Here is a 23,882-nt window from a genome sequence, read left to right on the forward strand (position 1 = left end):
ATTAAAAAAGAAAGTTTACAAACTAAATACACGTTATAGTGTTTAGTTTAGGGGAGCCCTTGAAATTTAACCAAAGTTTAAGGTATCTGGGGCCCATGTCATCAAGGGGGACCCTAGAAGAGATTACTGAAAGATTATCAGTATTACTGCACTGCCTTACATCCTAGGTTTGAAATTGCCCCTAGGATTATTAATGAAATGCTTCTGGTTCGGGTTACCCGACCCTACCTAAGAAATATGCGCCGACCCTACCGTTTCTATAGTCAGTTGACGTTATGACCAAGGCCTAAAAAATAAATCTGGTTCGGGTTACCCGTCCCTACCTACAAAATACGGCGCCAACCATACATTTTCTATAGACCTTTTTCGTTAAAAAATGTGTGTTTTATATGAGGCTGTATACGATATACTGAAGATTACTTTCACGCCATCACCCAATGATGGCAATAACAAACGTTTTAAAGCCTAATAAAAAAACTTCTACCCTACCAGTCTTTGGACAAGATGCAACCCTAACCACACAATTAACCACACACTTATTTGGCCTAAGATGGACCACCGATATACAAATAAGCGTGTCACTTCATCGGGTCACTAGCCGTAATGTTAAGTGTGGCCCCATATAGTGTTGGTATTATTTGGAACGATATCGTTTGCTGATTACAAATACGTCTAATAAGTGCAATGCTGATAAAGTTATGACGGTTTGTATTTGTGTTATAATTTTAACTGAAATCGGATCTAAACGTACAGACAAAACTCGCTATGTCGAATTCGTTGTGACCTAGTGAAATACTTTGAGATAACATATATTCGATATAACCGGAACACAAAATGTATAACTAAACCGAAAAAGCGTTCGACATAATCAGAACATCGAGATTATAGAGTTCATCATAACGAGGTCTGACTGTACCTATTTTGGCAATATTTCAAGGCCACAGATTAATTTGTGTTTGATATAGTTTAAATATTCTGAATCATCCAAAAATAAAATGGGATCACTAAACACATAATTGTTATTATGACGCCTTCGTTAAAGAGTATAGAATCCTTGAAGAAAACAGGATCAAGGCTTGAGAACAAAACGTATGCCACGCCGCTGTGGTTTCGTCCATAGTCAGATCGGTAAAATATATCAATTATCAGTTTTTCAAACCATATTCCAACGCTCCATCCAAATTCCAAAGCCTTTTACAGCATTGACCACACGCAGGCAAGTTTAACTGCGTACAAAAGTATTTCTTAAGGAATTCAGAGGTGCAATACACAACACTTGAGCACCATAGTTATCGGCATACCTTTTATCCATGAAACCTTTACAACCAGAGTGGTACTGCATTAATGGAACAAAAGCCCCCTTTGGGGTCTCCGGCTTAGCCCTTTTCATCCACAACTATGAGTGATAAGTACCGCCATTTACTGAAGACTGAGTCAGATATCACTTTCGTTGATTTTTATTGTAATTATATTTTATGTGAACTATGGTAAGTCGTCATTAGAAGTTTAAAGAGAGAGTATTAGGTTTGTTTTGTTTTTGAATACTATTTATTGAAAATTATGACTGAAAATACTACTATTTTGCAGAATTTTTTTTGCAAAACTATTGAAAATTGGATGAATTTTGGTTTGGATATTCGAACTTCGGATCAAATAAATATGTGTCATTTTTTGTTTGGTCTGTGCTCAAACAGATAAAAACTCCGGATAAACATATTCTTGAAAAAGCGTTGCCAACAAAATACGCGCGAACGTCTCTTTAATAGTTGCGTAACCTGGTGAATGTTTTATCTAGCAAGAGATACAGTAATGTAAACATGAAACGCCTGTCGTAATTTTATGTAACCAACCAGCTGGATCTTAAAACTGATTTGCAGTTTTGTCATGTCAAATGTCAAAGGCCGTCCACTTAGTTGTACCTGAGCGTCTATAGCCACGAGCCCAGGGTTCGTATTCAATATTGATCTTAATAGGTTTTAAGAATGGTGTAACTAATCGGATTGCGTCATAAAAATAACAGACCTATACAGCAAACGGAGTCAATGATGTATGGCCATAAGATCGACTAAAGTTGCATATTGAATACCACACCAGTGCAACCGTTGCCTGGCAAGTTTCGTGCCAATAGCTACGTACATAGAATTAGGCAAGGTAATACTTATTCACATAGAAAGATTGCAGCGTATTCAAAAATACGGCCCTTAACGGCTCTGCATGTTATTCTTGCAAAAAACTTGATCTAGTGCATGCAAACTTTACTACAACATATAAAATTTGAAAGAGAACATGCAAATCCAATTGCAATATCGAATAAATTCACTTGGATACAGACTTAAGCCTTATAAAAATCGATTCCAATGTTGATTATGTATTCGTTCTTGCCCTCTTAATGACGGTTCGTCCCAACCTCTTTTCAACTGCTTTATTTAAAAGGATTTTCAGACAAGATCGCAAAGGTGCGCCGCATGTTGAGTGCATCACTCAAGTGCACACAAAATCAATCGGACCATCTCGGTCATTATCCAACAGACTATCACGAAGCTTGCCGGAGATGGCCGAGTTGTTACGATTGACACAGTTATAGAAGGGTTGAAGTTAAGGTGGGCCACAGAACATTCAATTGACGGCTTCCTGCACGCTGTTGTGTAATAAACAGCTGCAATACAGAATGAATTTTAAGTTGTATATTCTATTTTTAACAAGCTGTTGCAGGCAAATGTATGTGTTGGAATAGCTTTTAGAAATAGAAATTCGTGATCACAGTCTGATCCATCTTAAGTCCCTTATAACCGGATCAAGCTAAGCCGTATCCTTTTGATGTGGTATAATTTGTGAAACATTCTAGTTTTCAAGAATTTTGAAACTTTTAAGGAAATTGTATTGCTTTCAATCCCGATAAACAACCCTTTATTTCGTTTACTCAAGTCTCAAGAGACTGAAGTATGTCCAGAATCCTTTACTGTCCTTAGCTGAAATACTGCTTTGTATAATTGAAAGAAATTTTGTAATCAACATCTGTATCCCATAGTGTCGTTGTTTTGAATTACTTCTTTGTATTTTTAAAAGAAAATTCGGTAATCCACTTATCAACATCTGAATCCCATTCTTTCGTTATCTTGAATGGTTTCTTTGTCTTCTAAGACTTCGTAGACAGGGGCGGCTCCAGGATTTGGTATTAGAGGGGCGTAACTTTTAGACAGGGGCGAATCCAGGATTTGATGTTAGAGGGGCGTAACTTTTAGACAGGGGCAGTCCAGGATTTGATGTTAGAGGGGCGTAACATTTTTGACTTGCGCCCCTCCCTCAGAACCAAAATTATTAAGTGTTGACAGGGGGATACTCCCTTAAGAAAATTGTAACAATATCTTGCCCGGAATGGTGCATTTGGGGCGTATTTCTTTGCCCTTTTTCTCCTTTATTGAAATAAAAGGTAAACTTTGGCATTTAAGGGGGGGGGGGGGCGAGTGCCGGTTGCTCCCCCGCCCCACTGGATCAGCTAGTGGTAGACATTCAATAGTGATTCATTCATGAATATTGCATTCAAGTGTTCGATTATTGCTTTTATTAGCAGCCTCTTGAAGCGACATAAATGTTAAATGCTTATCCCTTATCCAGGCAGTTAACCTCTAATTGCTGAGAGCAGACGGCTATAAATTATTCAACCTCAGAAATATCTGCGTCAAGATGCATTTTGTTTGTCTATAGGTCAAGAGGGGTCGTCTGGGAGATGCACTATTAATTGATATAACGCAGCTGGGTATTCTTTTTGGAAATCGTGAAAAATCAGCGGTATTTTGTGAACAAATATTTATATCAGTTAAAGAGCCCCGTCTACGTTTAATTACCGAAGTTTCATAAGGTGATTAGTTTTATCAAACACTTCGACAAACCTGTTTCGAAAACAATGTTTTGACAGTGCTCCGTCAGACGGCCGTATTGTAAAAAGGTTTGTCGAAGTGTTTTAAGAAACTAAACTCTCAATCAATCTCTTGTAAAAGACCGAAGGCAGAGCCACTTAAGAGGCGTATGAACAAATATTTATATCAGTGAAAAACATACAAAACAACAAGCTTAGCTTTCGTTTATCTGAACAGGATTTTCATGTCACAAAAATGTTCCTTTTAAAAGTGAATACCGCCCGTGCACTGGGAAATCTACAGTTAATGAGCATAAAAAACAAACTTTGAAATATACAACGTAACGAGTTTGTCATTGCGGCCTGCACAGTGTAGATAAAACATGCAAACTTTGTAAAAATTGCATCTTTGCATGGGCGCTCAGTGGTTTTCAGTTTCCAGATTGTAAGAAATTGAAGGTGAAGATAAACTGATTATTGCGCAAAAGTATGCACGCTCCGCCAACGTGCCTCTACTAAGCACATGCAAAGATGCGAAGATGTAACTGCAAGTCGCATTAAATTATATTTTAGGATACATTAAATTGCGTGTTTTCAGTATTATATTTCGTATATGGCGGAATGAATTAATTTCTTTATTTGGACATCTAAAGGATGGGCGCTTTTAGTACTTTTTCGAAATAAGAGGGGTGTCCAAAAACTAGTGTTTGTGCAATGTAACTAATGCTGTTCTAAAATGTACATGCAAAGGGCATTAAGAAGCACACATACTTCTTAAATTCCAAAATGTGTCGCTACATTGCGATTGATTTTTTCCTCTAGAAATGACGAACCGAAAAAAATCCCGGTATTTTATAGACAAATCTGAGATTTCTGCAAACACTTCATTCAACCAAGTGCACAAAGGTTTTTTTCCTGCACGTGCACACCTGAGTCACTGCACGATTTATTAGAACTTTATGTTGCATATTTTTTGGCACACCCCTCTTCATAGCTTAGGCACTTCTCAGTATTTAATTAAAATCCCATCAAACATGTCGTCAAAGGCTCATAACTTAGTCACCATTTGCAGATAAATAATATTAAATATGATTCGCCTTGTCTTATGTATAGTTTCTTAATAAATGTAGTTTTAATAGTCCCCTCTTCAAATAACAATGATTTATTTTCAAATAATAAATGAAACATAATCCCGGAGGAAGAAGATTGCTCCTTGTATAGGGTTTTATTATATCTTTATATCTAATAATATAATGTCAACAGTCCCTGATCTAAATCAGCTTTCGTTCGAGACTGTAGAAATGCTATCGATCAAGATTTTTTCGATGCTCGCATCTTAAACAACATAAGCTCGCCGTTAACATGATTTTAATTCTTAAAAATATATTAAAGCTGCACTCTCACAGATATACAATTTTTACATTTATTTTTTGTCTTGGAAAGAGCATTCTTTTGCGTAAATATCTGCAAACCAATGATATAAGATTGCTGACAAAAATCAGATCGCAGATTTTCATATTTCCGTTCGAAAAATAATGTTTTATGGCTTAAACCGTTACTAACGGTTTAGAAAAAATGCATAAAATATCATTTTTTGACCTTAAATATTAAAATCTGCGATCTATTATTTTTGTCAGCAGCCTTGTATAACCGGTTTCCATGGATTTTCGGAAAAAATTGGCTCGTTTCAAGACAAAAAATAAAAAAGTTGTCAAACGTTCAATTTGTGAGAGTGCAGCTTGAATACAACCTGTTCAACTGTTTTACTTGTATATCAGTTTATCAGGTATTTTTATTTTGTAGAAAATTTGCTCTATTGGCATTTTTTAGTAAACCAGATACCAAATAATGAGACTGTTTCTGTCTTTTACATAAGGAACAGCAATGGAATTTACTTTGATTTCATTGTTGATTGTGATGGGTCATTAATAAAAGGAGGTCGAAACAGCGCATCTTGAGCTACCAAACTAATTAACAGACTTTTGTCTGCACCCTAGCTTTTTGGCGGGAAATGTGGAACTTGTAGGAAGTGATTTGGAAGCTCTCGAAATGCTTCGTACCTTTTTAATTACATTTAGGACTCTAGCGATTAGAAAGTATTCGGGAAATAAACTGTAAGATGGGGATCTTTCAGTTAATGTCAATTTTGTTTACCCCTTATCTCGAATGAAAATCATGCAACGTGGAAAATTTAGAAGCTCGTAAGCGTGACAGCGCGCTCATTTTGCACGGGTACTTTGCACTTGAAATATATCGACTGGTAACATTAGAAGAGGGATTTTAAATGAAATAAATGATTCCAGGCTGGTGGTTTGAGTTAAGGCTAATTATATGGTACCAAAGTGATACTGATACCAATCTATGATGTCTTAAGGGTGTGTGGTTGTTTTCTTTTACCCAAATTAAGTACAAATGGGAATTTTAGAGACTGAATTGCCAAGATACCATTTCAATTCAATAGAATGAATACATTTAGCTACTTTTTGGTAGATTTTTAAGCTTAAACTGTCGCCGGATGAGCTAAAGGATATAATGAATTGTATGTATTCAGAAATAAAATACATTTTGCATGGTGATTTATTTTCGTGTCTTCATTAAAATGGAAAATGGAACTAAGGAGATAAATCGGTGACATTTTGATTGATGAGGAAGATCCCATTAATTCTGTACGCGTGCAGTGTTAAATATAAAAAACGTTCTGAATTAATATATTCTAAATTAGTAGGCGGTCCAGGCTTGCAAAATAAAGAAGTTCTGGATCCGACGGCCGACATCATAAGTGTTGCACGCTTCAAGCCGCTTTTATGAATAAATTATACTACGATTTGCATATGGTTATAAATGGGTAAAATTTCACAGATTATTAATTTCACATTTGAAAACTTAAAACATATATTAACACTCGCGAGTAAAGAAAGTCATAAAAACATAGCCATTACGTAATAGGCCCTGTATAAATCAAGGTGTCGTTTTAATGCAAAAGGAAATTACACCTATTACAATTTACATTTTGGATCAGATAAAATTTGAAGTAGGGTAGTATGCATATATTACTTTTTAAAAAACATACCAAATGGATGCTTATGGAAGATTGATAAACATCGGTTAAGTGATATTGTCGCATATATATGGTTTCGTTAACTGCTTTCCTATGACGCTTCGTAATGATATAGAATGTCTGTCTGAAATTACAGGTTTTCAAATTTACCCATTTAAGGGTTTTATTGCAATTTTTACACCTAATTGCGAAAACAACATCCAGTACGGTTTTCAATACACCTAGTTTAATGAATCTTTTCATTGCATTTATAACCAGGAGATGTCGCCATTTTGTGTTTAATTGGAGGTTTAGATGTTTCAATGAACTCTTACAGATGTCTGAATGGATTTCTCCGATAATATTCTTCTTTATCTACGTAGGTTTTTGTCCAATTATGGTGGTCTAAGTATTTATTGCCATTGTCAATTTGTCTATAGATGTAATGACATGCATTGCATAACGAGAAAGAACTGCACTTGATTCAACCTTTTACGGTATTATATAAGAGATACTTGTACAGGGATTTTTTTACGCTTTTCAGTCAAACCTCGTTGGCTCGAACTCCCAGGGACCGGCGAAAATACATCGAGCCTCGGAAAATTCGAGCCAAGCGGGATTGTTTACCTTCAGTATAAAGAAATCGGTCCTTTACCTCTAGTTCGAGCCAACTAGAAATTCGAACCAAGCGAGTTCGAGCCAACGGGATTCGTCTGTATATATAGTTTCTTTACAATATAATATATAGGTTTGGTCGTTAATAAGGCTTGTAGCACAATATGAGTTCGAAAATTAAATCACCGACAAGCAACCCTTCCGTACCCCCTCCGACGCCTCCGTAACACACAAGTTCCCCTTCTCCATGTGAACTACTTAAACAACAACCTTCAACCGAGACATTCCTAAACAATCAACCCCAAAAACCTTTCGATTCTACAAACTTCTTTATTTTCTCGGATAAACATGTTCGCATATAATGCATTAACCAGTTTAATTAATGAGAATTTACCGTTCTATTTGGTGGTCCAGGCCATGGACATATTTTATATATCACTCAACCAGATACTCGACTTTGTAAACGTAAATTCGTTCTTTACTTCAGTGCTTAACTATAGTTAAATGCCAAAGGAAAAAGTCCATGTTCTCCCTTTCTTTTTTTTGTTTTTGTTTGATATAGTGGGATTATTGTATCGCTACATCATTGGTTATGGGTCATACTTCTCACTTGTTGTGAAACAGAAAACACAAACAAACAATTAAACGTTACTAATCGTATACCAACGTGATTGCCGCCTGTTTATTTTTACTCAGAGTCATATCACTATTGGTACTAACCAATTTAGCATAACAGTATAATATATAAAAGGCTGAGTGTTCACAGATTCGTTTAAGTTAACAACGTTGTTAACCGCATCGTTGTTAGCTTTGAAAGGTGATTGAGCTATTGTGTAGCATGCTCATATATTTAGATTAAACTCGTACATCTGAAAAATATGTCATGAACGTTGTTAGAAATACTGCAGGTCACAAATGTGTCCATTTCAAGATTCAGAGCAATAAAGATTGGAAAGTTAACAACGATGACCTTAACAACGTTGTTAACTTTAATATACTTCTAAACAATCGGTCCAAAAGTCATGGTTCACGTTCATAACAAAACCATTTAGATTGTTCATATGGTGTAGCCAGTCCAAAGCTTTATAGCTTACAGAGAGGTGTCAAAACTAGCCTTTACGCATCCTAGCCCAAAAATTAAACAACATGCCATGCAGTTGCCAGTAAAAATAAAACGTAAACAAAAATTGTCTGAATCCTCTATGTTTACGTTTGCGAAAACATTTAAAGAATAGGGCATTTGTAAATCCTATGTATCAACTGCTGATTAGCGTGATATTTGAGTGACAACAATTTGTTTCAAACAATAAATAAAGTTTATGTCACCTGGCGTGGCCTATCAGTCAAGTGTAAAAACATATAGGGCAGACGTATTTGACAGATATACGGCGGTGGAGTTTTGTACCCCCATCAGTGTAAACATTATACATGCTCATACAATCTTGAGCAAACATTTGAATGTGTTTGAAGTCCATTTGCAAACAAATAATGGCTGAATTTGAACGGCAGATAAAAAGGAATTTTAAAACCGAACTTTTTCACATCTAGTACACAATTTCAGCAATCAAACGAAATGCAAATCTGAGGATGTTTATCATAAAATGCACACGTAAATTTATCGCTTTATCATAAACTCATTCATGGCTGCAACTCAAGGAGATAGGTTTCGGAGAAAAGGTCACCGCGGCGATGAATATATGTCACGTGATGTAGATTACGGTCACATGACCTAATGTCACGTGCAGATCGTGCCGTTTGATGCAGATAAATTATCTGCACGCGCTAGCGTGTGCAGACGACAATATCTTTAACCAGACGTCTACTAAGTATTAAACTATCTAAATTATCATATCACGAAATGTAAATTTATATAATGATTGTTATACATTAAGAAACAGAGCAATTAAAAAAATATGTTTATGCGTTTCAAATTGTTTGTCAAATTCAAGGTTTATGTAAGGCGAAAAAAAAAGTAAACTTCGTTGTCGATAAAGCCATTAGAATCTCATTATTGAAGAATTTTCGCGTAAATTTATTACTCATTATCTCGACTTTTTGTGCAAATTTGAACGATTTTGGATCCTTAACTGAATTAGCCATTGAGTATAATAGTAAAATAATGAAAAGTGTCAAATTGAAGTGTGATTTATACTTTCGGGTCATTTACCTTGATTTGAAAATTGTAAGGTAACGAAAAACAGGGTTTTTGAAGCGGTTTGATGCCGTAAACATCAAGTGAACAGCTTTTAGACACTGAATTCATTGCTTTATGCGTTTTAAACTGGGTGTTATTGTTTTGTTTTATCTGGGTGTAGGATTTTTATTTGTCACAGGTTTCATCAACGACTTGGAGCTAAAATAGTGTTGTTGTTTTTAAAGGAACTAAACATGCATCATAACAAATAATAAACGAATAATCTGTTTCTCTAGATTGGCATATGTTTTCAGTTTATGAATATAATATGTGTAATAAAATGATATATGACCGTATCAACTATTATTTACCTAATTATTGTGTACATAACGAGCTTTACGAACGGCATACTTGGTCTTAATAGCATATATTTTCAGAGGTATGTTGTACAAGTTTCGTTCAAGTCCAGCTACTTCTGACATCGTCAAGTTAAATATATCAAGAATATTTACGTGTATACTTAGATTTCTCAGTATCATTTTCAGCTGATCTTCTTGTGTAGCTAATATAATGAGGAACTCGTTCACGTTTGATAGTGTCAGACTTTAAAATAAGTTTATTTCGTGTGGAATGGGAACAATATGCTTGTTATAATGATAAAACATCATATTCATCACGTTCAAAAAAGACCTCAAATATAAATAGATTTCGAAATTTGCTGCATAAACTGCTCGATTTTAGTAACGTGATTGAAAAATATATTTTTTTAGGATAACAAATGCAAAATTTCGCTTAAATGAATGGTAGCTTACAGTTGGTGTTTGGTGTCTGTTTACAAAAGCAGGTAAGATAAAAAATAAATTATTGGCCAAGTTAGAAGAACGTAATGTTTATTTATTTCATTATGTTAGCTACTTTATCGATGCGTTGGACAACAACAACAATATTATATTTCTATTTCCTTTTATTCATGGCTATTACAGTATTTTGTAACAACAACTTTTATTATTATTGTTGTTATTATTATTTTATTATTATTATTATTATTATTATTATTATTATTATTATTATTATTATTATTATTATTATTATATTTATTCTGAACTCTTAAAATATATATATTTAATATTTAACACCTACATGTAGGTCCGTTATATTTTGTTTTTGTTTATCTCTTATTGAAAATCTAGTTCTTAATCATTCCATCAAATTTATATTTTTCCATAATATTTCTACATACAGGAGCTAGATCCCAATATAATGTTGTGTCTTATATTTTATGTGTGTTTATCTTAAAAAGCAATTTAACAGATAAAATCAACTGGTGATACTTCTTCAAAACAAAACAAATATAAAAGCATGAGACAGTCAAATGACTTGTCTCCTGTGTTGGGCGAGGCGCTGTGCTCCAGTGAGATTCACCATGTTACGCATAACCCTATGGTGCACAGTTGTCTGCTTCGAGCTATTGCAGGGATTGGGGAGTGAAGCTGACCAGCCAGGAATCTATATTTCAAACCGGGATCACAATCGGGCAAGCTCCTCCCCCGTCTGGTCACAAGAGCAGTTCCTCGTGGGCTCTTCTCCTTGAACTGGTTTCGGCCCAGGCTATTTGCAAACTTTTGAACATGGGCACTTGTTCTATTTCTATATCGTCTGCACTAATCACACAGATGAATTGTTGAGTTTTGTTTTATTTCTATGTAGTCCGCAAAATTCAAAAATATGTTTTGTTGAGTTTTGTTTTATTTCTTCATCGTCCGCACTATTCAAATAGATGTAATGATGAGTTTTATCCACTTATATGTCGTCCGCAGTATTCCAATAGAAGTAGTATTGTAGTTTTGTTTTTCACATCCCTTCTTCGTCCGCACTATTCAAAGCTTTCTATATCGTTGCTTAAAGGACCGCGTTTTAGTGCGACCCAAATAAAAGTAGAATTTTAAAGTATTGAATAAAAATTTACCTGTTCATCAAGAGTGAAAATTCCAACATGGCGGCGTATTTACAATTTTATAACGTCAGAGTGCTTTAGAGGGTGATATTGCGGGGTGATTGTCGAAAATATTGCTCTGGCATTTTTACTTTAATTATGTTCTATATAAATGATGAATAATGATAAATAAATATTGACTGCCTTGAGGGTGACAGTGCATATTGTCAGCGTGAGGTAAATACTGTCGACCGAGGCGATGACGAGGTTGACACTATTTTCCAAAAGTTTACAATATGCACTGTCACCCTCAAGGCAGTCAATATCTGGTAATATTTGATTATATTGAACAAAACCTGTAGAACTTTAAAGTTTTCGAACTTCACATATAAAGCAAGAGAAAAAAATCCAAAATGGCTGCGCATTTAAAGCTACTAACTGGGCTTGCCCCTATAGTTTATATTATATTATTGACATTTGGAGTGCAGACCTGGGTCGTTTACGAACCTTCATGGCAAGCTTTTTTGTAAACCTAATAATGCGTGGTCAAGATACAGACTGGACAAGCATCATTTCTACCTTTGATCTCCTGACCATAGCTTTTTTATGCACAAACCGGGGACTTGTGCACGACACGCCACCTTAACATGGTGAACCTTCATTGTATTTTTTTAAACCCTATAATGAATGGTCAAGATACAACCCGAACAAGGATCATTTCCATTTTAGACCTCTAAGGGTGACCTTGACATTTAAGGTACATACAGGTTCAGTCCGGATGAACGCACTACCGCACGAACAACTATGTATCGCCCGGGGTCGACAAAAAAGCATTGACAAGTCCTAGCACTAGTTATGAAAATAACGGTCTCGCTCAATCGTCATTTATTAAGAGCTATTGTTGTGCGATTGCAAAATAGACGATGGAGAAATCCACATATACATAAAATGACGGTGCCATAACTGCCGGCTCATCATTAGAAAACGGGAACTTCACTTTCCTTAAGAAACATCGAAAGGTTAATCAGAAATCAAAACTAAAAAAATGAGCAAAAAAGGCTAAAAACTACTTGCAGTTATTGTGTTCGTGTGTTATGCAGAGATGCACTTAACGCCATTGACTCCCATCGGCAACTGTTTATGATTGACCGCTTCTATTATTTGAGCATGAGACAAATTGTGACAAATACCATTGTTTATGTCTAAAAAAGTGTTTTATAGCTTATGGGGGGACCGGAGTACCCAGTGGAAAGCCACTTTTCCGGCTTGGCGGCCACTAAGCAAAATTAACATACGCCAAGGCCGGGAATCGGGTTGCGTAGGTAAGAAGCGAGTGTGCTAACCACTGCGCTCTTTATTGACACTTTGTGTCATTATCAGCTTTTTAAATTAGATTATTTTTTGGCAATACTTTTTAACGTTTAGAATACTCAAACCTACATGCCCCACGACGTTAAGCATTGATATAGTATAGCTTAAATATTAATCATCACATTGCAAACCGGATGTACAAAGCATCCCATTGCAAATCTGGCAAAACAATATAACAAATATATAAAATGATATGATTATAATTTCAAATTAAACTAATCGATAAACTGCTAGTAATGTACAGATAAATTTAAATCACAAAAAGCGAGTTGAGAATTTAGTCCCTTTTTGAACACATTCTTCAAATGGATGCTGCTAGTAGCAAACCTGCTTCTGCATCTTCCTGTAAAACCAAGTACCGATACCCATATCAGTGGTGGCTCTATATGCATAATGACAAACGAATAAAATCCTTCATTGAAATGAAAAGTTTATTGGCCAATTCACAAACAGAATATACAATAGCAAAAGCATGAATGTGCCAACTGTAAAACAGACTGACGAGTTCTTACATCACAATGATTAGACGGGTGATTTCCCGCTTCACGAAAACCTTACACTCTAGACCACTTTCACTACTCTATAACTGGAGCTAGACAAAATGTTATGTCTGTAGCCAATACAAACACTGAACACGACACAGCCATGTTTTTTCATGAGTGTACACAACTGTGTTTACTGTTCCCACGTAACTTATTCGGAAGTGCCTAGAGCTCCTGAAACAAATGGCATAAAATATACCTTTTACATTTTATAACAGAATATCAGATGAAGAATAAAAGAAAAGGGCAGATAAAGAGTTAGACTGACACAACTTCAGTGATATCACCTTGGCAAAGGTTGGTATGAAAACATGCATGTCGAAAGAGGTTTTCAGTTTCCGGTCCTACTGCTTTTCATAAATCATAAATTATATTATAAGTGTTGCAAACCACCTAAACCCATCCCAGAAAATAGAAAAATATCTTAATCGTTAACAACGCTAGACTCACACTTCACCAGCCTTATAAGAGCTGCTTATTAATTATTTTTATATATTCTTGTTAAATAAACCAATCAAGACCTAAGAATGATTTAAAGTCAATTTTTGTTTGATTGATGACATATAGATGTATATTTTTCTGTCAAACAAGGGTTATAATTTAACAATGATTCCATCAAGTGTTCTGTGCCTTGACGTATATTATGTGTACCGTGATTGACAACAGGGCTACCAAGTTTAGTTTGATTATATTGTTTTTGAGTTAAGGTCAAGCTGAAAGGTTTTACATAACGATGCCGATCCTGAATATGTCGACGGCTATGACAATATCTTGACATTTCTTTCTCGTAAAACAGACTAACAAAAAACGTTTATCACAACAATCATAACTTTGTTGAAGCTCATAAATGTGCTTGTATTAATTCAGTTTTATATGAGACACCATACACATTGTTTCAATAGACCCTAAATAGAAATATTGCTCTAATTCCTTACTCACCAGTTTATGTGTCCATCTCAGAGCTCTCTGGCGCTTCATCATCCTGATCTCCAGTTTCTTCTGAATAAAATGTTGCATAAACATTCCGTTAAAACATGTCACAATGATGTAACACAAATTGTAAAATAATGCATGAGACTAAGTGTGATGAAACAAGACCACTGCGCCAATGCTTCTTCAGTACAACAAGGGGCATAACTGAACAATTGTTAAGGCCCAATTTATGGGCCTGCATGTGCATGCTATCCCTGGACACATGTGTATCAAGTTTTATTTGAATATTTTGAACATGATTTGTTTTAAATAATTACCAAAAATAAATTGGTTTAATTTGTGTAGTTTTTACATACTTAAGAGGTTTTGGAAATACCTGTATGGTAATCAAGAAATACTAATTTTGCATGGTTCATGAAATAAGTTACTAAAGCTTGCTACGTATAAAAAATTTTCTAAGAAAACGATGTCATTCATAAGCAGAAATTTGAATTTGTATACAATTTGTGACAAGCGGATATTATTAACATCATAACTAACTAGCAATATAATACCTTGGCTTCTTGTCCCAAGGCATCTGAAAATGCTGACAAGATCAATATCTGAATTCTTATGGACAGCAAAGACCTTCCTCTTCAAACTTGAAAGGGTTGCATTTTTGCCCTGTGAATGTTTCCACTCATATAACACATGATATATGAAAACAGACCTTGATTCATTCCAATGATCTTTTTTAATCGCTCCATGGTTGGTTGAGAGATGCCCAGTTCTATACCCAACAGCCAAAACTCTTTGCTACCTGCAAGACCTCTTGCTATTTTTGGCAATTCCTCTACTGCAGGAACCCTTAAATCCCCCAAGTTATTCTGTTTAATTGTTTCCATCTCTTCTAATGCATCGTGGTACCAACACTGAAGAACTGATTTTTCAATCAAGTGAGCATCCTTGGCGTCATGGTCTTCGCTGCAACTCATGTTTTCATAAATTATGAAATAATTGGCTCTAAACAGGCCATGAGTGTGTTTGTTCAAATCTGGACACTGAATGTATTCTTCGAAAGGTGTAGTCTTTGTGATATATTTTGATCTCGGTAGTAGTCCAAGGATTGCCATAAGATGTCTATGCAATTGTCTGCGAACATACTGACATTTGCATCTGTCTATCGCCTCTTCTGTTTCTTGCTTCTGTTTTCGCATGAATGTCATTCTGGCATAAATAATGTGGTCAATATACCACAGTCGCAATTGTGATCGTTTGCAAGTTTTGAAAACTCCTATCCCACTGAACAGCAGCGTCTCTTCTCTACCGTCGTCCTTTTGCTTTGCAATTTCCCAGCTGCGAATACAAGCAGCTAGCAGCCTATGAAAAACGGCTGGAGGCATGAAATTGTCATTGAAGACAAAACACGGCGCTGGAGTTGTTTCCCAATTCTTTGGACAAGTAAGTTCTTCAATTTTCTTTTCTTTTGGTTTTACCTTCAGCTGACATGGAACAATATGAAAATCATGCATCTTCGAATTGTAACTTGGTATTCCAACAACATTCGTTCTGCGGTCAAAACATTCATCAGCCATCTCTGACAATGCCTCCTCCTCCCCGAAGTTTTCAATAAAGACAGGTTTTGACATTATGTTCAAATGTTCCATGTACTTTACAACAGCTTCACCATGAATTCTGATTCTGTCTTTACTACGATTTATGATTTCTTTCATCAGTTGTGGCTTTATGATAGCATATTCTTTGTACTCGTTCCAGAGCTCTAGCTGTTCTGGTTTCCGATACTTCTTCCGTTTATGGGTTATAAAACATTTGAAAGCTTCAATAATCCACTGGGGAGCCAGTATTACATACTTTTTGAGCTCTGCTGTATCAAAGTGTAGGATATTTCCAAACAGGTGCTGCAATTCCAGAAACAAATGCAATTGTCGTTCATCAACAGGCTTTATATTGTTCATGTTTTCATCTTGTATATCACACAAAAACACCAGCTCCTTGCCTTTTGCACGCATGTTATCAAAAGACTTCTCCAACTGAACAAAACTTGTCGGGCTTTTTTCATTCCAGTAATGCTGCTTTTCAGCCAGCATCTTCACCTCAGCTCTGAGTTCAGCAAACACTGGATCTCCTTTTGCAATGTTATTCACAAGAAACCTTTTTGCGTGTATATGTTGTAGAATTTCCTTATTTTTCATAAATGATTTTAAAGCATCCTCGAAAAATTCATTCATTTTGTCTTCCTTTTCTTCTTCTTTGCATTTCATTTTATCTTTGTGTGTTCCAACCAAAATGACTGTTGGCTGTACTTCATGTTCTTGATCGTGAATAGAACTATACATGTGAATTGAGTTAAGCCAAAATTTGAATGCTTCCAAGCAGGTGAAATTTTTATTCAACAGTCCACAAAAAGAGTCACTTTCTTCAATATTAGTGTTAAGGTCTTTCGTCATATTCATCAAAAGCAAGTAGATTGAGCGCTTGTTCAGGAAAAAGTGGTGGGTCGAGTAGTAAAGGTTTTGCCCAGCAAAATCCCAAACAGATACCAGAGGTTCTTTACCAGTGATTACTCCTTTTGGGGCATCTATTTCATCTTTATTCGATTCAATCTTGTTTTCTGTCAACTGTTCAAGAACTTCCCTTATTTCTGGTTCATTTTTCCTTTCTAAAACTCTTTGCTTTGTTACTTCTAACGTATAGGCAGCAGTCGGTTCCGGCGGTTCCTCTGCGTCTTGAACAACTGTGTTAACCATTGTTTCTTTATCATTATCCATAGGGTATCCATGCCCCGCACCTACCCCATTTACATGTGGTTCTTCATAGTGCTCATCAAAATTTGACATTTTAATCCTATCAACAATTCGAGACTTGTTCGCAAGTTTCTGTTTTCTCCACTGATTATCCCTATCAACTAGACATAAATGGACATCTATTCCTTCTGTACTTGGTGGAAACTGATCTTCAAATGGAGCGTGTGCTTCCTTTTTATTCGAAAGGTCTTCAACCAGATTATTTACAAGTGAGGTTTTCCCAACTGAAAACATGCCAACAACCATCAGGCGAATCCTTTGGACCTCTTCAAAACCTTGATTCAAAGCTTTAGCATACACTGCAATAGCATCACTATCCATTCCTTTTATTTCAGCTGGCATCTGTCCATCAACCTCATCTTGTCCATCAACCTCATCTTCTTCATTCTTATCCTCACCGTAAATCTCTTTCATAATGGTCTCTGACAATCCTTGCTTGTTCCAGCAAAGAAGGAATATTCGGATAAGTTCATTGTTTCAAGGCGTAGACCAAGTTTCACATTCACAGTATTTACAAAGTTCTTCATGAATTCTGACATTATTCTTAAACTCAGTTTCCCTCTTTCTGTGCATTCTTTGGTAACCTGCTTGACCTCATTATCAAGCTGGGCCTTTCTGTTATCACTGAGTTTAGCCCTTATATCTTTCAGAATTTGAACCACTTCTTTAGTCTGTTCATCGTTATTTTGCATGCGGCTGTCTTCTGAGGCTCCATCGTCAGCCATGATTAATCAGACCACGCTTCAGACTAAAAATAAAATATGCATGGTATGATGTGATGTAGAAATACTTAAAGCTGGTAGCTAAAATATAAATAGAAAGGGAGATAAAAAGATATTTGGGATGGTATTATTGACAAACACTTTAAAAAAAGTTAATGCGAGATTTCACTACTTTTCATCAGCGTTTGAAATAAAAAGGAATAGTTTATGGTAATTTTCATTTGCAATGTTTTTATAACCATTTCATCAAATCTCTTTACAAAATATCCTATATATAAGTAGTGTATTCAGGTATACTTGTCGGCTTGCAACTGTTTAGACATGTAGGATGTTAGGCTGACTACAATTTAGGAACAGTTTTACTGTTTTCAGCTTATCATGTACATGTATCATGCATAACTATTCATTTGATTGAAAAAGTGGCAATGAATACAACTTTCAAGGAACTATTAAATACATAGTAATAGGCAACCCACTTTGCCATATAATAGTAAATACAGATGAAAAACTGACATGGCAACCCCTATATACTGATATCTATCACTTCTGTTCTGTATCGCAACATATCGGTTCATTTTTCTGCCATAATTAAAACTTTATTATCTAATGCAAAATTTGAAAAAGCAAAAGGACAGTCGGATGCACGGACGGATGAACGTCATGATTTTTATATGCACACCTTCATTCAGGGACTACAAACTACAAAGGGCATAGCCTATGTCTGACAAAATTACAGCCAAGAAACGATCACCTTTTCTTTATATTAGATAACATGCATCAACCCATATCGTTCAGCCTATAACTGTGACCTTGACACATGTTCTTTATGTACCAAACACATGTGGCAAGTTAAATTAAAATTCCCGCAGCATAGCAAAGTTACAGCCCGCAAACAACCAGCTATACTGCATATAAATTATTCCATAATAATAAGCCAGTTATTGTGACCTTTGACGTAGGGACGAGGGTCTTGCACGCGACACATTGTCTGGACGTACCGAACACAAGTAATTTTAAACTCCCTCCCTGGATAAAATGCTACAGACCAACCGCGACCAACTATACTCTATATATGTGCATATATACAGTATTCTACAATGATTAAACTCTAAGTGTGACTTCAACTTTGAGGTAGGATCATGGGTCTTACGCATTACACATCGCCTTTATTGTATGTTTGTGAACACTTTAAATAATGTAAACAAAAGAAACAAAAACCCTAGCACTGGATTACATTTAAATAAACGTTGTAGGCAAATGGTTTCATTATATTAACCGTATTGAACTTCTGGTATCCAAAAGGGTCATCCATGTAGCCGAAAAGTTCAAAATGCCTACCAACTTTAAGGTTCCCATGCCCAAGTTTTCGTCAGTTATTAATACATAACGGATTTAAGCTGAAGATCACCACAACATTGACCCACTGACCAATAGGGTTCATCTACTGGTCATGACTAACCCGACTACCAAGTCTGGGGTTTCTTTGGCCCAGCCTTCTTAAACAAATTAGTTAATGATCAGAAACGGAATTTCAACCAAATGTCACTACAACATTAACCTTTGAAACCTAGAAATCGATAGGATTAATCTATTTGTCATGACCAACCTTCCCACCTAAACTGAGATCGATCGGAAATCGATATTAGCTCATGGTACTTACCTCACCCTTGGGCTTTGACCTCTAAGTCAATAGGGTCCACCTGCTAGTCATGACTAACCCGCCTAACAACCGAGGTTCCTGGAATCAGCCCTCGCATGTTAGAATTGTGGGATGGACGGACAGACGGACGGACAGATGGTCCGATAACTATTATGCTGGCATAAAAACATGGTACATGTATTATTTACCTACGCTTTTTAATCAGAATGCTTTTTCCCTTTGATATTTTCACTGCTGTGTCAAAGACTAAACTATCAGTTACGCTAAGATTTGAGGACTGCAAAGTATTGGGGAAACATGCATCGATCACTGAAAAATTAGATTGAAAAACCTTCCAAAAAGCGCCCAAATTATCCTCGAAATAGCGGTGAAATTGACGGTCATATGTTACGCTGAAAACGTCCCAGAATGCAATGCAATATTTTGGCGCCTTTTAACTGGGAAATATGTGGGAACAAAATCGTTTATAAATGCTGATTATTTTTATCTATTCACAAATCATATACTTTTTGTTTTCATCATTAAAACATATTAATGCATTAAAATTAGTACGTTTTTTTCTGTGCATCGAACTATATTTTTCGCTTTTAACGCCGACTATAAAATTTTCTAATAACTTTTAGCATAAAAACAATAGAAATATTCTTGAATTTCACAGTAGGTTCAAAATTTGATTTGTTGTAGTAAATGATTAATTGTCTTATTTGAATCTTGTACTGTAAAGAGATTTCTCATTTTTAGAAGTCGCAAACTTGGATTTAAATCGCATAATCGATGTAATATTTGCCGTTTTAATCATCAATCCAGTACCATGCACATACATCACAACATATATTTTTGCAGCTATATTTCATAAATGATATTTTGATACTTTTGCACAATGCCCGGCAAGATTTGTTCAATTTACCAAATCATCATTGTTAAAGTGCGTCTAAGATACATGTAACAGAATAACAATAGTAAATTTCAAATCTTTGTTTTGAGGAGCTCTATTTATTTATACATAATTTGCTTAGTTCAGATCTAGGGTTCATTACCAGATAAAATAGTTACTGCAACTGTTCACTTGATGATCATAGAGATAAAAGACAATTGGAATAATAGTATATATAGCAAGTGTCTCTGGTCAGCATAGAATAATCCGACCCGAGGGCACGCGCGTATAGTTTGCTTAGTTTCCGGCACGCAGCGTGTCCGAGAATCGATTTTTTTTATCTGAACCAGAAAAACATAATTGATATTTTTTCTTGCATGTAGCTCAAATTATAAATTTGTGAAAACATTGTGGAAACATTGACATAGAAGACGCGTTCTTGTGCATTTCACCAAAAAGCGCGAGCGACATTGTTTATTGCAAGACAGCATGAAGCGTAGTATTTTTAGATCACTGTTGACGACGAAAGTTCCTCTAAATTGCGTTTATGACGAAAACATTTTTAATAAATGTCTCCAATACTGATTTATTTATTTGGCTTTATTGAAACGATCAAAAGTACTTTTCATTAACCATACAATAAAAGAAATAAGAAGTGGAGCGTTGTTACGCGTGACTCATATCTGGCATGGAGCTGCCAAATTTGATTTTCGAGTAAGGCAAAATTCATCGGAAATGCCTATCCGGAAATGCCTATCAAGAAAATTGATACACTTGACATGGACATAAGTGCTCAATCTTTGTAGAGTGCTGCACTTACTACTATTTATTAAGATTAGAAACCATGTATAATGTAACGTATGTTCAAGAGGTTCTCTCTTAAGTGTTAAATGCTTTTGTTTCGTAGTTCAATTATATACATGTTAATTTTGTTTTAAATAAATTTGTACATATTATGATACACTTATACAATATAGAATAATTAAAATAAACATTACCAAGAGGGCCAACCGTCGCAAAAAAACACCAGTCCAATTTTAAGGACACCAAGTTTGGAAACTTTTAACTAACTACTTAGATAAGTTTAGAGAGCGGTCGCTCTAAATACAGTTTTTGCCAATTCATGTTTCATAACTCTGGATTGTCTGAGGCCCAGTAAGCAAACCTGACCGAGATATTCTGCCCATACACATTCTGATCAAAAATGGTGATCATTGGACAATATCTCAAAGACTTTTCAAGTTATGCTCCGGACAGAACATAAGTATGAGAATTAACAATGGGCAACCAATTAAAATACTGCAACCAGAGTTATGATTCCCGTGCACTGCACTTCTCCTAAATTAAATCTCGCAAAAATCTACAGTTAGAGCTATGGGTCATGAGCACTAGACTTCTACTCAATGAGATCTATCTGTATATGAAGGTTGTAGTATATATCTCAATGACCTATAAAGTTATGCTACGGACACACAAGCACGCACGCCTATCATTACTACACCCCCTTTGCCTTTCGACGAGAAATAATAAAAGTGATTTTCTGAGTCTGAGACTTGACCTTAACTTGAGATTGTTCGTAATCATGGCCTCTAAAGTTAACGTCATTTTGACCAACGTTGATGCAACATCAGCATGCTATCTGGGTATATATAATGTTCTTGATCAGTATGCCCACTTTATTTGAGGATCATTGGCTAAAGTCTTCTGGATATAGTGAGAAGTGAAAGTCACTATGGTATTACACTTTTGTCAACTAGTCATGATCAACCCTACTAGATTTGAGGACCGTAGGTCAAGTGTTTGGATATATTAAGCGCAACACAATTTTAATGTCACCACTTCCTTGACTTTTTATCAACTCACCTAAAAACAAAGCGTTAATGCGGAAACCGCATTAAAGCCGGATTTTTTATTTTGACGAATGCGATTTTCCAGCAGGATCTGTTAATAGAGGAATAAGTAAATGCTGCTTTTCACTACCATTTATAGCAATGCTTGGAGGATAATGAAGGTGTTATTATAATTATGAAATACCTAACGTAAAATTAAGATGCTGAATATTTAAAATGCATTTATCATAACTTTATGGTCACCCTTGAAGGTTTCCATGGCACCTGTTTTGTGAGAGTGACGTCAACCATACACCCGCCGCCCTTTCGATTTACGCAAATCTATGACTCGGATTCTTTCGTTGATAAATCCAGCAAATACAGATAGATTATTAACTTGTTGTTACCAGTCATCTAGTGAGGACCACTATGACGTTGACCTTTGACTTACAAACTCAAAACCGGATGGGCTCAAAATTCACCTTTAGCAATGTGCATTTATGGCTTTCGGACTCTACTGCAAGTCGTACAAAATTCAGAATTCGGAAACAGTTTTCACTTAATATGACCTAGATCATTGACCCAAAAGTCAAAGATCTTTTGTTTGCTGCTTATATCTGAATGAAACTGCTACGGTTTTACCCTTCTTCGGATCATTAGTGAATGTCCCTTCTGAAGCTTACAGAATTAATTGCATTAACGGGACATATGTTGGCAACAGTGATGTCGTACACACCACAACTACTGTGTCAAAGACACAAGTGTGACCTTTGATCTTGCACGCGACACGAATACTCATCAGGATTAAAGCAAACTCATTTTGAAATGCCTCAATGCAAAGCCACGTTAAAAAACAATTAAAAGAACATCCGACTAAAGACCTGTTGAATGTGACCATGGCCTGCACGCGACACGCCGGCTTCTCATGATGAACTACGCTGTCAGTTAAATTTATAATCAGCTTATGCAACTTCACACACAAGCTTATAGTGGTCTGCTATTCTGACGACCGTGGTTAAACAAACCTAAATAGGTCTGACCAATAGACCCGAATGTGACCTTGACCTTTGACTCAAGCGACACACTATTAAACCGATTAGGTGAACATATTCTAAACTTTTTCTTTTAAATCCTCAAATGCATGGCTAGGTTACAGCACATCCAAGGAAAATACAAGTAATGTTGACCAATGACCCTTTGAGCGTGATTTGACCTTTCAAAAACAGACATGGTTCTAGTAGCAATAAACCTGCTGGTCATGGTTAACATCTGTGCAAAGTTATGTTCAAATCCCAAATACACGGCTAAGGTAAAATTTCGACAAGTAACGTGCTAGGAATTGTCAGTGTGACGCTGACCTACTTATAGCAGTGTTGAAGACCGGTCAAGGCAAAATACAAGTTAAATTTACAAATGATCCTTAAATATGTCCATGATCTTTAACTTACAGATGTTGGTGTTGCATACGACACGCCGTCTTCTCGGGATGAGCATCTAGGTCAGGGTATATAAAAACAACAACACTGCACGCCAAAGTCAATGTTCATATCAGGACAATGCAATATACAATGA

General features: G+C 35.8%; 1 protein-coding gene and 1 long non-coding RNA gene across 2 annotated transcripts; both read right to left on the minus strand.

The window, feature by feature from the left end:
* Positions 1 to 13,405: 13,405 nt before the first annotated feature.
* On the minus strand, positions 13,406 to 15,150 carry LOC128246551 (uncharacterized). The gene is made up of 3 exons (XR_008263275.1): positions 14,976 to 15,150; positions 14,428 to 14,487; positions 13,406 to 13,662 (listed from the first exon to the last, which is right to left on the minus strand). It is a non-coding gene; the product is annotated as an uncharacterized LOC128246551 (long non-coding RNA).
* A 103-nt stretch (positions 15,151 to 15,253) lies between these two features.
* On the minus strand, positions 15,254 to 17,672 carry LOC128214302 (uncharacterized). Its single transcript, XM_052920699.1, has 2 exons — positions 15,434 to 17,672; positions 15,254 to 15,267 (listed from the first exon to the last, which is right to left on the minus strand). The coding sequence occupies exons 1-2, from the start codon at positions 17,637 to 17,639 to the stop codon at positions 15,254 to 15,256; spliced, it is 2,220 nt and encodes a 739-aa protein (XP_052776659.1). The 5' UTR covers positions 17,640 to 17,672.
* Between the last annotated feature and the right edge of the window lie 6,210 nt (positions 17,673 to 23,882).

Source organism: Mya arenaria, chromosome 2, assembly GCF_026914265.1.
Source record: "Mya arenaria isolate MELC-2E11 chromosome 2, ASM2691426v1".
Lineage (NCBI taxonomy): Eukaryota > Metazoa > Mollusca > Bivalvia > Myida > Myidae > Mya > Mya arenaria.

Excerpts from the sequence above, each read along its gene's own strand:
- LOC128214302 (XM_052920699.1), bottom strand. The coding sequence starts at position 17,639 with ATGAAAGAGATTTACGGTGAGGATAAGAATGAAGAAGATGAGGTTGAT.